General features: G+C 41.5%; 1 protein-coding gene across 8 annotated transcripts in view; it reads left to right on the top strand.

Annotated features, from left to right (window-relative positions):
• dab2ipb (DAB2 interacting protein b) overlaps positions 1-13,887 on the top strand; it is a 91,153-nt gene that overhangs the window by 64,770 nt on the left and 12,496 nt on the right. For all 8 annotated transcript variants that reach the window (XM_086053355.1, XM_086053357.1, XM_086053358.1 and 5 more), the window contains 4 exons: positions 3,642-3,795; positions 6,266-6,364; positions 7,024-7,578; positions 12,634-12,778. In XM_086053355.1, the coding sequence (XP_085909481.1) occupies positions 3,642-3,795; positions 6,266-6,364; positions 7,024-7,578; positions 12,634-12,778 (953 nt within the window). The remainder of the gene's footprint in view (positions 1-3,641; positions 3,796-6,265; positions 6,365-7,023; positions 7,579-12,633; positions 12,779-13,887) is intronic.

Below are 13,887 nucleotides of genomic sequence, written 5' to 3'. Positions count from 1 at the left end.
CAGCCTGTTAGTTGAAGGGCAAAAAGTCAGGAGGTTATCCAATAATACAGCACGTGGGTGTTTTTTTCCACAACTCCAATGGCAGACAGCAGAACGGTGAATGCACCAGGAGTTCAAAGGTCACACAAATGACTTTGTGCTAAAGCAGCGAGCTGAGGTCAAGGGGTAAAGGTTGCGTTAATCATGGGCAACACTCTGCAGTGTACTGGTGGTGGGCGTCATGGCAACTAAGAGTGATTGAAAGCAGCCCGGTGGCGAATAAGCATATCATGTTCGATTTTTACCCGCGTTATTGCAATACTGCAACGTTTTTCAGAAGATCACTTGTATGTAAAACAATCTGACTTTTAAGATTTTTAAAAAAATCAAAATTGGAGCTTTAAAATACAATTGAATTCTCATAGGGTTATGACTTGAATATGAACACACTACATAAAACTTTGCTTGTGGCCTGGCACGATAGCCAACAACACAGACACAGAATGCACATAGTTAGTGTGTTGTTGGTTCGCAAACTTCACTTGGCTACCACTAGGTACCAGAGAGCGCTTGCATAACAGCACCATTAGCGCTCGAAGCGATTGGAAAGAGGAGCGGAAACGCTACTTCTCACTTCTTGACCTGAATATTCAATCAGCCTTGTGGCACTGGACAAAGGCGGAGGAAAACACAAGAAGGAGGGGGAACAAAGAAAGGAGGGCACCGAATTTCTTCCCACGCAATACTCAGGGCGCAAGACAAACGGCCCATTTTTGACTTTTACCACTTGTTCTGACTCTGCTTGTGGAGTTTTTATGACAACTGGACACGTGAAGCGACTTAAATTGGCCTAAATTCTGGAATACTCTGTCCATATCCAGTAGTGGTGGTAAATTTAGTACATGTGATGGATTTAATATTATTACGTTCCCTTGTAAATTAAATGCACCAAAACTTTGTACTTCTTTATTTCAAATCTTGGAAATTGGTGGTGTGTCCCTATCTTAAGTCAGTAAGCGCTGAGTTCAGTGATACAAGTTAGCCGTCTCACGGGAAAAGCTGCTGACTGAGATGATTCGGTTCTTTGACTTTACTGACTTCATTTAGGGGACTCACTAGAAAGATTGCAGACTATATGACTCCGCGCAGAGTCCTGCTAGCCGGCACGTTGGAAACAAAGCAGATTATTTTATCGCTGAATGGAGTTATCGGACTTGCCGGAAACACTTTGCCGGAGTTCACTGACAAGAGTTAGCCAAATCGGCAGAAACACTGCAGACTCAGATTATTCAGTTCACTGATAAGAGTTAGCAGACTCAAGTTAACAGGCCAAAACATCTTGACGCTTCTGTGTTTTCAATCATCACCATTTACGGTGTTTCAAAGTGAGTCCATTAACTCAGTTAGCAAACCTGCCACAAACACAGCAGACACAGATAATTCCATTTGCTAACTCAAGTTGGCAGACTCTGACTCAAGTCCAAATCACCTGAGTCAGTGGTTTCCTCATTGAATCTGCTAGTTCAACCTCAGAGTGGTTTTAATTTGATGCTAGATTAGTACATGCAAAAGGTTGTTGTAAAGAGCCTCTGAAACTCTCCCTTGAAGAAACGTTTTTGTCTTAGGATATTATTAGGATTGTCAATCTTGCTGTGGTGAAGATTAGCGTCACGTGGACCAGAATTTGCCGACTAGTGCATGTGATTGCGTTGAAACCATGTCGCTGCGGCATGAGCAGGATGCACTAATTTTGTTGTTCTTCTTTCCAGGACTTTGTTATTGCGATGCATTAGTCAAGCTCTCGCAAAGGCGTCTGAGTGCCCCAATGGACCGACAATCACGTGAACGCTATTCTTATCGCGATTTTTTTTTTTCCCCAGGACACTTAAGTAAAGCGTGCAGTTTGCTGCCCAGACATACTCAGGATCCATTACACTGCTTGACTTACACATAAGTGAGTTGATATTGAGCAGCAAGCAGAGGGAGAGGAAGTAGCCTAATGCTACTCCATCACTGGTAAAATACTGAAGCCTGGACGAGGATATTGTTCGTCACGAGAATGGCAGCATCACTTTGTCATGACTGGATGAGGCGTCACTGTTTCATCCTTTATCCTTACCGAATACGGTATGAAAAGACGTTTGAGCATTTATTGGATAAGCTCCAGCGTAAGGTCCGTGTCGTTGCTGTCGGGCAGAAACCTTGTATGTCCAATATGGTAGATTTCAGATTTTTTCACAAATTGATACTATTGACTACTATCTGTCTGAGGAGTGTTGTCCTCTTTCCTCACTCTGCCGGAGCCGTGCGGCATTATGTCCCCTCAAGATTGAAAGTCTGGATGTTTTTCAGACAATAGCGAGTGAAAAGAGTTAGGTTAGTTAGATTTCAGTAAGCCATTTTGTTAAAAATGGATGGTTGTAATGCTTCAGAGCAGAAGGAACTGGTCAGCAAGGAAGGTAAGTGAGTGCAGATTCATTTCTGCCTACTAAACTGCTTCGTCAGCTCATCGTTTTATTGCATCTCGTGGCTCTAATACTTCTGAGAAAGACTTTTGGAAAGTCAGTCGTTTGCTTTTGTGAAGTACTAAAGGCTTTTTGTCTTGCATATAATTGCAAAATAAGTTTTATTACTTGAAGGATGTGGCCTCTGGTAACTCAAGGTAACTTGTTTTGTTTATTTATTTCCTGAAAAGTAGTAATTTTGTAAGTGGGTTTTGCCCGCTAATGATGATGGTATAGCGATGTGATACAGGAACGAAGAGAATTTTTGCATCCTAGTCAGACAACTACATGTTACAAGTGAGGTAAAACTGCACTAGTTAACATTGACACATTACTAGTAGACTTACTACTCGGGAAACACACGCAGCTGTCAACTAGTGCTCAGTTTTACTTCACTAGTGAACAGTTTTACTTCACTAGTATCACTTTGTTGTCCTACAGTGAGATCAAAGAAAGTACTAGTAACCTGGTCTTCGAAATAACTCCCTGTGTAGCAAGTTGGCCATTTTGTAGTGTTCGTTAAATGTACTGCAATTTATCCCCTATGTAGTGCCCTCTGTGTGTCACACAATGCCCTTGACAAGTAGTTAACAACCAGATATCACTAGAAAAGCACAATATCTCATGATGCATAAGGCCGATACACAAAAATTATTTTCGCTCTCTGCTTGTGATAAATCAATCAGTTATGGCATGAAAATCCTCCCAACACATACATATTAAGAGAGTGAGGAATGAGCAAATGATCCTGAACACAACCAATTTATCATTTGAATAATGACTGAATGATATGGTCCACTATATAAAAATCCCTATATAGTGATTAGGTAATGGGTGAATGATTCCCAACACATCCATTGTCTGCTTCGTTTTGTTGATGTTGCTTGTAGGAAGTGTTTCCATTTGTCTGGCATTAATGCTAATCAATGTGGCTTCTTAGTCTTACTCATATAATGGCCGTGATACAGCAAGCATCCATTAGTTGTTGACGATGTAGAGGATGATTGTGGTGATGTCGCGGAAGGACTTGCTCGAGGCATCCTCACACTTTCCTCCCACGCGCTGGCTAACTAGCGCACGCGGCGCATATGCTAGCCCTCCCGTCGACTCTTCTCCGTTCTTCTGACTCAATCTTTTTCCTCTTGTGCTTCTTCTTAGATCTCATCTGATGCCAAGGCTGAAGGAGTCTCGCTCCCATGAGTCACTGCTCAGTCCCAGCAGCGCTGTGGAAGCTCTGGATTTAAGCATGGAGGACGAGGTCATCATCAAGCCTGTGCACAGCAGCATCCTCGGCCAGGACTACTGTTTCGAGGTGAGGCCTTTATGGATATTTGACCAATGTTTAGGGATGCATCATTACACGGAAATCAAGATTGTTGGCTGGTTGGTTATGTAGTTTACTTGTTAGTTAACTCAATTACACCTAGTGAGAGGTTGTCTTTTGGTTACAGCTAGATGTGAACATTTACATCCATGCGCATTTTCAGACATAAATACAGTAAATAATAATAAGTACAATAAATGCAAAGACGTTCCAAAATGTGAACAAGGTAAAAAAGGTGAGAAAACCACATAGCAGAGCTGCTAACCACTAGAAATTCCAGAACAGTTTGTCTGAATTTTCATATTTTTAACATTGTCAACATCATTACTGTGGGACAGTTAATTATGTAATAGGAGAAAAGGAATGCTACATAGTGCTCAATTGCACAACAGAATTATAACTCTATAATCAAATTTGTTAATAAAATACCTCATAGCTGCGAGTACTCGTGAATTGAGCATCAACGCTTCGTACGTATGTCACAGTGATATGCTTCAATTTGTAGGGGCTCGCCCAACTTCAGACCTCGTCTTCCCCAATCGATTATGAGGGACCCGAGCCAGGCTGCTGCACTTTTCGCTCGCGTTGCTCTCCCACGCCTGTCTGCTCAGCGGCTCAAACAGATTCCCCACTCAAAGCCCAAAACAATTTACAATTTGAAGCAGAGGGAAAACTGAACCCCTCTGTAGCAGAACAACTCAATTAACTGTGAGAGAACACCATATGCAACAAACCTGGTGCAACAACTGGTGTGTCGTCAAACAAAGTATCGCAACTATCCAGCGAGTATTTTTTACTAGTTTTCAACCTGTTTGAGCAGTCTTCCCCATTACTTTTCTTTTTTAAATGTCTGGAATAATCAGTGTTACGGGTTTACCGAGCGAGAGTGCAGGTGCTGCTGAAACAAGCTGTGGCTCTGCAGTGCCACTGATCATAGAAAAAAAAACAATGATATTGGTCATACAGTGCCACACCGAACCCTGACCGATGTATCGAACAATTTGATAAAGATACACATATTGTTGCACCCTTTGTAGTTACTTCGAAAGTTATCTCCGTAGTGCCTAGTAAGAGCTTCTTTTTAATTGCTGTTAGTTAGATAGCATACGATGAGTGTTTATGACTTGATGGCTGTTAGTTAGCAAGTTAGCTCAATAGCGCAAGGTGAGAGGTTATGCTTTGATATTTAGCTCAAGGTTGTTGTGTCTACAATGGCATCATAGCCACTAATGCTAAGTTTTCTGGCGGAGGAATGCCCCCACCCTTAAGCCGGAATAAGCACACTGCGACCAGCTAAGGCTTTTTTAAGATTACATAAAGATTATAACGCTGAGAACACATTAAGCACCTTAAATCGCTTTTTATTTGGATTTCGGATTAAGGCGACAGTGACGTAACAAGCGCTCAGGGTGAACGCAATCGGAAATTATTGCGTTTTTTTTTTTTTTATGGCTGGTTGAAAATAAACGCAAGTGTGGCGGGGGGTAATCTGTTGCGTCGCCGGTAGTGGGATTTAACCTCTTGATAACCCGCTGTAATTTGCAACGTGCTGCGTACAACGCTGGCTCTGATTAGCACCGCAAGTCACATGCCCATCACGCTGTACCACACAGCTTTGCAAGTGGAGATAGTGGGTGGGTGTGCAAGGCAGGCATGCGGTGAAGAATAGATACGTTTGGCAAAATACAGTAAGGCGGTGCTTTAAAAAGAGGCGAAAAAATGCTTTAAGAATAGCAATCAGATGACTAGTTAGCTCAATGGCGCAAGGTTATTTATGATGTTGCTTGTGTTCAATAATGCAAGGTGGGACTGTGGGTTATAATTGATGTTAGTCAGTCAATTGGTTGGTTGGTTAGTTAGTTTTTAGTTAACTCATTCACTGCCAAAAAACACATCTATGTCTTTTCACAGTCCAGACATTCAATCCCAGGAGAAAAATGTAATTTTTTTTCAAATTTTTTCCAACGTTAGGATAAAAGAGGGTCTTAAAATGTGTGGCAGTAATTAGTTAGTTAGATGGGGAGTTAGAGAATTAGTACACTCAACCGTGCTAAAGTTATTTATATTAGCTCATTAGTTAACTCAACAGCACAAGATTATAAATGGTGTCACCAGTTAGCTCAATAGTCAATAGGTTAGCTTATAATTACTTAAGCTATAGTTACTACTACTAGATAGTTAGGTAGTTATCTTAATAGTTCGATTGTTTATTTAATGTTGTTAGCTACTTAGTTTTAGTCAACACTAATTAATTGGTTAATTAGATAGACCAATAGCTTAAAGGTAGCTACCTAGCTATCTCACTGTTATTTATGTAATCAGCTCAATGCTGCAAGAGGAGAGCAGTTAGGTACCAAAAATAAAAAGTCAATTCTCAATACACAGCATCTGACACTGCCTTGTGAAACTCACAAAGTATCCCGTTCTTTCCCACTCATTTTCGCATTTGTCTCTGCAGGTGACTACCTCCTCGGGGAGCAAGTGCTTTTCCTGTCGCTCATCAGCCGAGAGGGACAAATGGATGGAGAACCTGAGGAGAGCTGTGCAGCCAAACAAGGTGAGAAGGATGCACATTTTTAACTAACCAGTGACGTGATCAGAAGGTCATTCAGTGGGTGTTGAGGAAACTTATGATTGACGGATGGAAAAATGAAAAAAATGGTGATGTGTTTCAAAATGTAAAAACATTACAAACCCAAGCAAAGAGCTTGGGTTGCGGAGCTGCCGAAATCGATTTCATACTTGAATTCCCAACACCTTGTCATTTTTAATATGAGGCTTCCAATTTACAATATTGATACACAAGCAACAAGTATCTTCAGTATCTTCTCTTTTCATCTGACTATATGTTTATGATACTTTTTTTACTTCCTTCAAATACATATATCAGACAGTGTTCATATGTATTGAATATCATAGAATATCATTTTTTTCCAACGTTAGTTGCTACGACAGTAGCATCAGGCAAAATGTGATCATGGTTTTTGTATTGGCAGTTACTCTGATGATGTTATTGCCTCTAGGTGTGCCAGTATTTCTGACATGAAAAAGGCCCTCAAATCAATTTATTTCTGTCTTCAAATTGTGTTCTTATCTCCCCTGGCTATCCGAAATGGATGAGGACAGAGGAGACAGCGTAATTGTTGCATTTTTTTTCCCGGATGACAATTTAGCATCTTTTCGCAACCACTTTTTCTGTCACCATCCTATCTGCAGGACAACAGCCGGCGGGTGGAGAACATGCTGCGACTGTGGCTCATCGAGGCCAAGGACCTCCCTGCCAAAAAGAAGTACTTCTGTGAGCTGTGCTTGGATGACGCGCTGTACGCCCGCACTACCTGCAAGCTCAAGACGGACAATGTCTTCTGGGGCGAGCACTTTGAGTTCAACAACCTGCCGGCGGTGCATGGCATCACGGCGCACCTCTACAAGGACACGGACAAAAAGAAAAAGAAGGACAAGAACAACTATGTGGGTGTGGTCAGCATCCCCGTGGCGGCGGTGACCGGACGGCAGTTTGTGGAGAAGTGGTACCCGGTCAGCACGACCAACCCCACCAAGGGCAAGACGTCCGGACCCATGATCCGCATTAAGGCGCGGTACCAGAGCATGAACATCCTACCCATGGAGATGTATAAGGAGTTTGCCGAGTACACCACGAACAACTACATGCTGCTTTGTTCCGTGCTCGAGCCCAGCATTAGTGTCAAGAACAAGGAAGAGATGGCGTGTGCGCTGGTTCATATTCTGCAGAGCACCGGCAAAGCCAAAGTAAGTCTCGTGATATCGCGAGAATGTACAAAAAACGTCAAGTACGATTCTATGATCGGAAATATGTTCTGAAATCATAACAGACTAGCCGAAAAGTCTTTCCACAAAAGTCAAGTCTTAAAATCGTACCCCAAAAATTGTAGTTTAAAAGTTGGAGCTCGAAAGTCAGAACCATGAAGTTATGGCCCAAGAGTTGGAAGTGAAGTTATTGCCCTGAAATCATTGTCCTAAAGTCATAGACTGAAAGTCGTTGTAGCGCGTAAATATTAGCCCAGAAGTGGCAAACTCTCACTTTGCATGTCTTGCACAAAAGTATAAAAAAATAATTTGGCTTTTAATATTTGCACCCAAGTCTACTTGATTCCCCAAAATACAGACTATGCAAGACGATCTGGCTTTATTTTATGCCTTGCAAATGTACCCTCCATGGATAACCAATGTCTAGCGAACCAGGATATCCAAGCGGTATGTTTCACCAGGGTACCGTGGAGAGACTGTTGACGCACATAAAGGTTAAATATTCTTGCACCGGCGGCTGCTCTTGCGGTGAACTTTTCACCCCCGCAACTCTAATACTGCAGACAAGAGACTAGACAGGATGGTGATTTCCTCCTGCATGCAACAGCCGATATTGCATTTTTAGCACAGACTAATCCATTACGCGTATCCCCCGCACCCCTTGCGACATTCCAGCGCAAGACACAATCACGCACCATATGCTAGCTTGGCGAGATGCGCTATGATCCATTTCTACCACCAAGTGGTACATTTCCGGTCGGTACATTGCATGTTTTGTTGCATTTTCATTATAAAGCATCCTAAAACACCTCACTTGAATCATCCAACTTTTCAATACGATTACATTGGGTGCTAATTGCTTCAGTAGAGTTGTGTAGGCTAAGGTCTGTGAAGGGTGTGATGTGATGCTATCGCTGTCCCACAAGTCTGCGTACCTGATCTGAACCCCACTGTGACAAATTTTATGTAGCAATTCGTGGAAATTTGCCAGCAAGACTCCCATGACGGAAGGCCAGAGGCCTCCGATTAACAGATCTATTTGTAAGTTGTAGTCTTAGATTTGTAGCTGTATAGTCATAGATCTATAGGTCTGAAGTTATATAGGCCTATGCCTGAAGTTGTCGCCGGGAGGTCGTAGCCCCGAAGTTGTGGCATCAGAGTCATGGCCAAAAAGTCATAGCCCGGAAGTCAAAGACCAAAAGTCGTAGCCATGAAATCGTAACCGGATAGTTCCAGCGCTGAACTCAGTGATAAGGTTACATGATACAAATGACAATGCAAATTCTATGCGATCGTTTGTAGGATGACCACACCCTCCCTCCCACTTTTTGACTCTCAGATTTATTTAAGTGTCGATAAGATGAGGACAGGAAATTGGACGTTGTGTTGATCTTGTTGTTGGAGACTAAAATTACTTGTCAGCTTTTAGTCGACTGTCATCATTGTCTTTGTCTTTTGCTGCCTCATCAGTCACAGTCTCTTGATACCGGAGAGGAGCTTTTTGAAACTTTCTTTGACTTGATCGCAGTTCGTTGGCGCGGTGACTGATTAGCGCTTAAGAAGCCATGTCTATCTTCGGCTGATTGATGAGGGAGAAGTCGGCATAGCATCTCCCCGCCCCTGGAGAGATGTTGGCATCCTTAATTACTTAGCATTAATTCCCTTCTTCCGTGCAGTGCATTTGGAGTTCCTTTGCACGTCCCGGGGCGGCATGATTCCGGCAGCAAAGTCGGGGACATTTGGAGGTTGCTTATCTTTTCTTTTTGACTTTGAAATGAGTCAATGTTAGCATGTGTGTTTGTGCAGCAAAGTGGAGATTGTGGATTTTAATAATGCCATCGACCATGGGTAAGGCAACAGGGCTAAGCTAATATTAGCTTGTGTGTTATTTATGTCATATCACATTTTTTTCCACTGCATACTCAAGACACTACTAAGAGTCCAAATTTAGAACACTATTTTTAATCTCTGGCTCATTCCTTTCCCCTTCTAAGGTGTGTTGCTTCTATTTATTTGCCACGTAAAAATAAAATGAAAAAAATAACATCAGACAGACCACGCCAAGTTATTTCTGACAACTCTTCCCTTCCCAAGTAGAGTCACACTCCGTTAAACCAGACAGTCATTGCAATAATGATCCTGTCCCATCAATGGAATCAGTGGCAGCCATATTAAGAATATATATTAATAATTCATCTACATGTCACTGGAGTTCTTTTGGCAAGTAAGCCGGTCCACTAGTAGCATCTCGGACTCTATTCATTAGATGCCATCAGCCGTGTCTTCATACCACCCTCCTTTTTTTTCCTTTTTTTTTTGAGACAAGCTTGATGCTTGATGAGATGTGGCAGCGATACAAAGCGCGTTCCACTTGTGCTGATTACCGAAGAAGCGAATGGATGGATGCATGCGCAGAGGACAAAAGGGAAAGGAGAATGCACCACTTCCTTTTTAAGCAAAGGAAAAATGTTGTCTTGCAGTTCCTTTTGTAACCACAAAGCGTTCACAATCAAATCAAAAGACAGAACACCCTCAAACCTCCACCAAGGCGACCCAGTTAGTTGTTGTCCTGGCCCTCGCAAATCAATTTTCACTCGGGGGAGATTGTCTTTGAAATAAGGCTCGACGAGTATGGAAAAAAAATATAATCACGATTATTTTCATTACAATTGAAATCACGATTATTAAAACGATATTTGTATTTTTCAACTACTGTACTAAAACTGAACTACTCAAAACTATCATCTTTATTCTTGAACACTCTATTCTTTTTGACAAGTACAAAATGACCTTGCAAATATGTGAAATTCAAGCCTCTTACAATTTCATTCTGCTACTTCCACTCCTTTGATGCCTCGCATATAGTCGCTGTCCTGTGAAAAACACATACCGGTATGTCCAATGATTTATTTATTTTTTTTCAATTTTCACCTTAATGTGATGTCTGTAACGCAGAAACCCCATTCACATAAAAAAAAATTAAAAAAAGAAATGGACATAAGTGTTTTTCACCGGACAGCAACGATGTGCGCATACATTGAAGCCTCGAATAAGCATTACCCTTATCTCTTGATCATATTTTATCTTGTGTTATTTTCACAAGTCTTGGAACTAACCTGGGATCTTTGGGGATTGTATTGCGTGCCATAATCATGTGAACATGTGTGTTGGTACGACAAAAAAAAGTCCTTCGATCGTTGTATCCTTGAATTTTGAAGAAAGGAAAAGTTCGTGAAATCCTTGAAAACTCAACTTAAATAAAAAATATGACTACAAAGGACAACAAGAAAAAAATGTGTAAAGAAGGTAAATAAAAACATACAACAATAATAGCAATTCAAAAACAAATACCAGATGTTTTGTACGTTTTGGTCTCTTAGGGGCAGTGTTGTGCATGGATGGAGTACACACTTATGAGAACAGAAGAAGCTGCAATTGAACTCCAAAAAATGTCATGTCATGTCATGTCATCTTCCAAACCGCTTATCCTATATAGGGTCGCGGGGAGTTGCTGGAGCCTATCCCAGCCGTCAATGGGCGAAGGCAGACTACACCCCGAACTGGTCGCCAGCCAGTCGCAGGGCACACATAGACACTGTCACTGAGCGGGAATCGATCCCACGCTGCCCGCACACAACTCAGGCGTGTGTACCACTACACTATCAGCGGACATTCTCCAAAAAATGTTCAGTTTGTAAACAAAGATGACAATCTGGATGCGTGTGCATAGTAGTACAGAAAGAAATGGTGGGGTATGCTAATATGTCACAGACTTGGATAAGTCTGGATAAATGGACTAGAAATAATCCTTGTAATATACACAAGCCGACTAACTGTAAAGGCTCGCGAAAATTAATTTAAAAACCTAACATTGCCAAACGGCAAGCAACTTTCCGATCCTTATGGGATTACAGAGTGGGAGGAAGATGCTACAAAGTTGCCCAACGTCTAATGACCACATATTCATCTTCAGTTAGTGGAGAAACCTAGTGTTTAAATGAGAGAGAAAACTGCGAGCCCTGCTTGGGCCATCGCCAACAGAAAGGATAAATACATCCTCACAGCTAATTCTACTTTCATGGCAGGGTGAGAAACGTAGCCACATAGCCAGCTAGTCTGAAATTACATGGAGCTAGTGTGCACTTTAGCTCATAGAGGTTGAATGAGTTCGGTACAATTTGCTAGCTCGCCCAAGTAGCAAACACCTAGCCATAATTCCACAATTTCTGACCACTTACTCATCATTAAGACACAGAGGCTAAATTAAACCAAATGGCCACGATAACTTGCCAGGTATGAAATGAGCAGCGCATACACGGGCAGTCCTGAGTATGTCCTTGGTCCAGTCCATTTAATTCCTTGCAGCCGTAGGCTCCTCCGATGTTACTGAAATGGCCTGTTTCCCCTTGGAATTGATAAAAAAAAAATGTACGTAAGATCGTAAGATTCGTACACAAAAGCGCTAGGCTATTCTATAAGAATAATAAATAATTAGAAGCTCACCAAGTATTGTAACGTGGTGATTTCCTAGGAATGTTGTGAAAGTGATAATTTGAAAATGTAAACATTGGCAGAGATGAATAGAAATATTGTTGTAAAACGTAATTATCTGTTTGTTTATTATTGTGAGACCTCTTTAAACTGTCCAATGTCACATAAACGAATATAATTAATTATTAATAATAACATATAGCCGAGTAACATTAATAAAATTCATTTGAGCAGGTGTGTTGTTTCAGAATTGTGAATCAAACTGGTAGCCCTTCGCAATAATCTGTGCCCAAGTAGTTCTCAGCCTCAAAAAGGTCGGTGACCCCTGCTCTAAACCATAGAACACAGGTGTCTCCTCTCCAGCGCCTGTGTCCGTTCCTGCAATTAATCACATAATACAGACAAAGGGTAAAATGGTTGCCCTCAAGATGATGATTGATGAGACAGCACTTCTAACACTGTGACCATCCATGGTGGCTAAATCATGTACGTAAGGTTCGTTCAAGACTCGGAAGTCATTTGACCTTGCATCTGTTTGTCCTTCAGGACTTCCTGACAGACCTGATGATGTCGGAAGTGGACCGCTGCGGGGAGAACGAGCATCTGATCTTCCGCGAGAACACATTGGCAACCAAAGCCATCGAGGAGTACCTCAAACTGGTGGGCCAGAAGTACCTACAGGATGCTCTTGGTGAGTGGCCAGCAGTTTTCTGGCACTTATACTAATAGTCGGTGAATGTTTACTTCAATATTGGAGTTTCTTCACAGCCGAGGTTTGTTTGTTAAAAGCGGCTCGTCTCAACGGGATGATTGGCCGGGAATATTGGAGCAGCCTAGTAAATTATGCATCACTGCACTGGCGAAGTTTATGTGGTTTGTTTGACGTCAGCTAAACTATTGAAATCTTTGGAAAGCTCAAGATTTCTGGTTTAGCAAAAACAAAAACAGACAAAAAACAGATCCGCCAGTTCCCTTGTGAAAAAACTGTTGTCCTCGTTTGCCTCCACATTCTAGATCTTTTTGTATGTTTTGGTTGTTGAGTATCAATCTATGTTTTGATTACTTTAATTACCAAGGAAATTATAACAGAAAATATTGCTACAACAGTTGGTGTTAGAAGTGGGATTTAAACACTAACCTTGGTATTTCCCTGGGTTAATGACCGTAATATAAGCAAGCTCTTGTGTTACAATTGGTGTCAAAAGTGGGATCCAAGACTTGACCACTCCCAGAAAATACACAAAATATCAACTAAAATATTGCAGAAGCAATTGGTGTCAGAAGTAGGATACAATGATTGACCACCACCAGAACACAACAACAAAACAGACATGTGGTGTTTTACAATATTATTTGAATGCAGAAAATATGCCAGAAAAATAAGTACCAGAAGTGGGATACAGGAATTGGTCACCTCCAGAAAATGCCAAAGCACAATTGTTTACTGGCATTTCCCACTGTTTATTGCAGTACTATAGGCAATACTCTCATAATACTTGGTGTCAGAAGTGAGATCCAAGGATTGACCAACTTCAGAAAATGACAAAAAGACAACAATTATGTGTCCCAGTATTAGTATAACTGTAATATAGACACAGTATTGCTACACAATTGGTGTCAGAAGTGGGACCCATTGACCAGCCCGACAAAAAATGACAACTGTTGTTATTTCAGTGTTTATTACAGAAGTATAGAAAGTATTGTCACAACAATAGGTTCGATCCAAGAATTGACCACCCCCAGAAAATGACATAAAGTCACGTGTTGGTGCCCAGGCCAACAAAATGGCGACTGTTGCCG

Source organism: Filicampus tigris, chromosome 15 (genome assembly GCF_054856515.1).
Source record: "Filicampus tigris isolate MCC_2025a chromosome 15, RoL_Ftig_1.0, whole genome shotgun sequence".
In the NCBI taxonomy this organism is placed as follows: Eukaryota; Metazoa; Chordata; class Actinopteri; order Syngnathiformes; family Syngnathidae; genus Filicampus; species Filicampus tigris.
The sequence above is the reverse complement of the archived record's forward strand: the minus strand, read 5'-3'. Positions and strand labels throughout refer to the sequence as shown.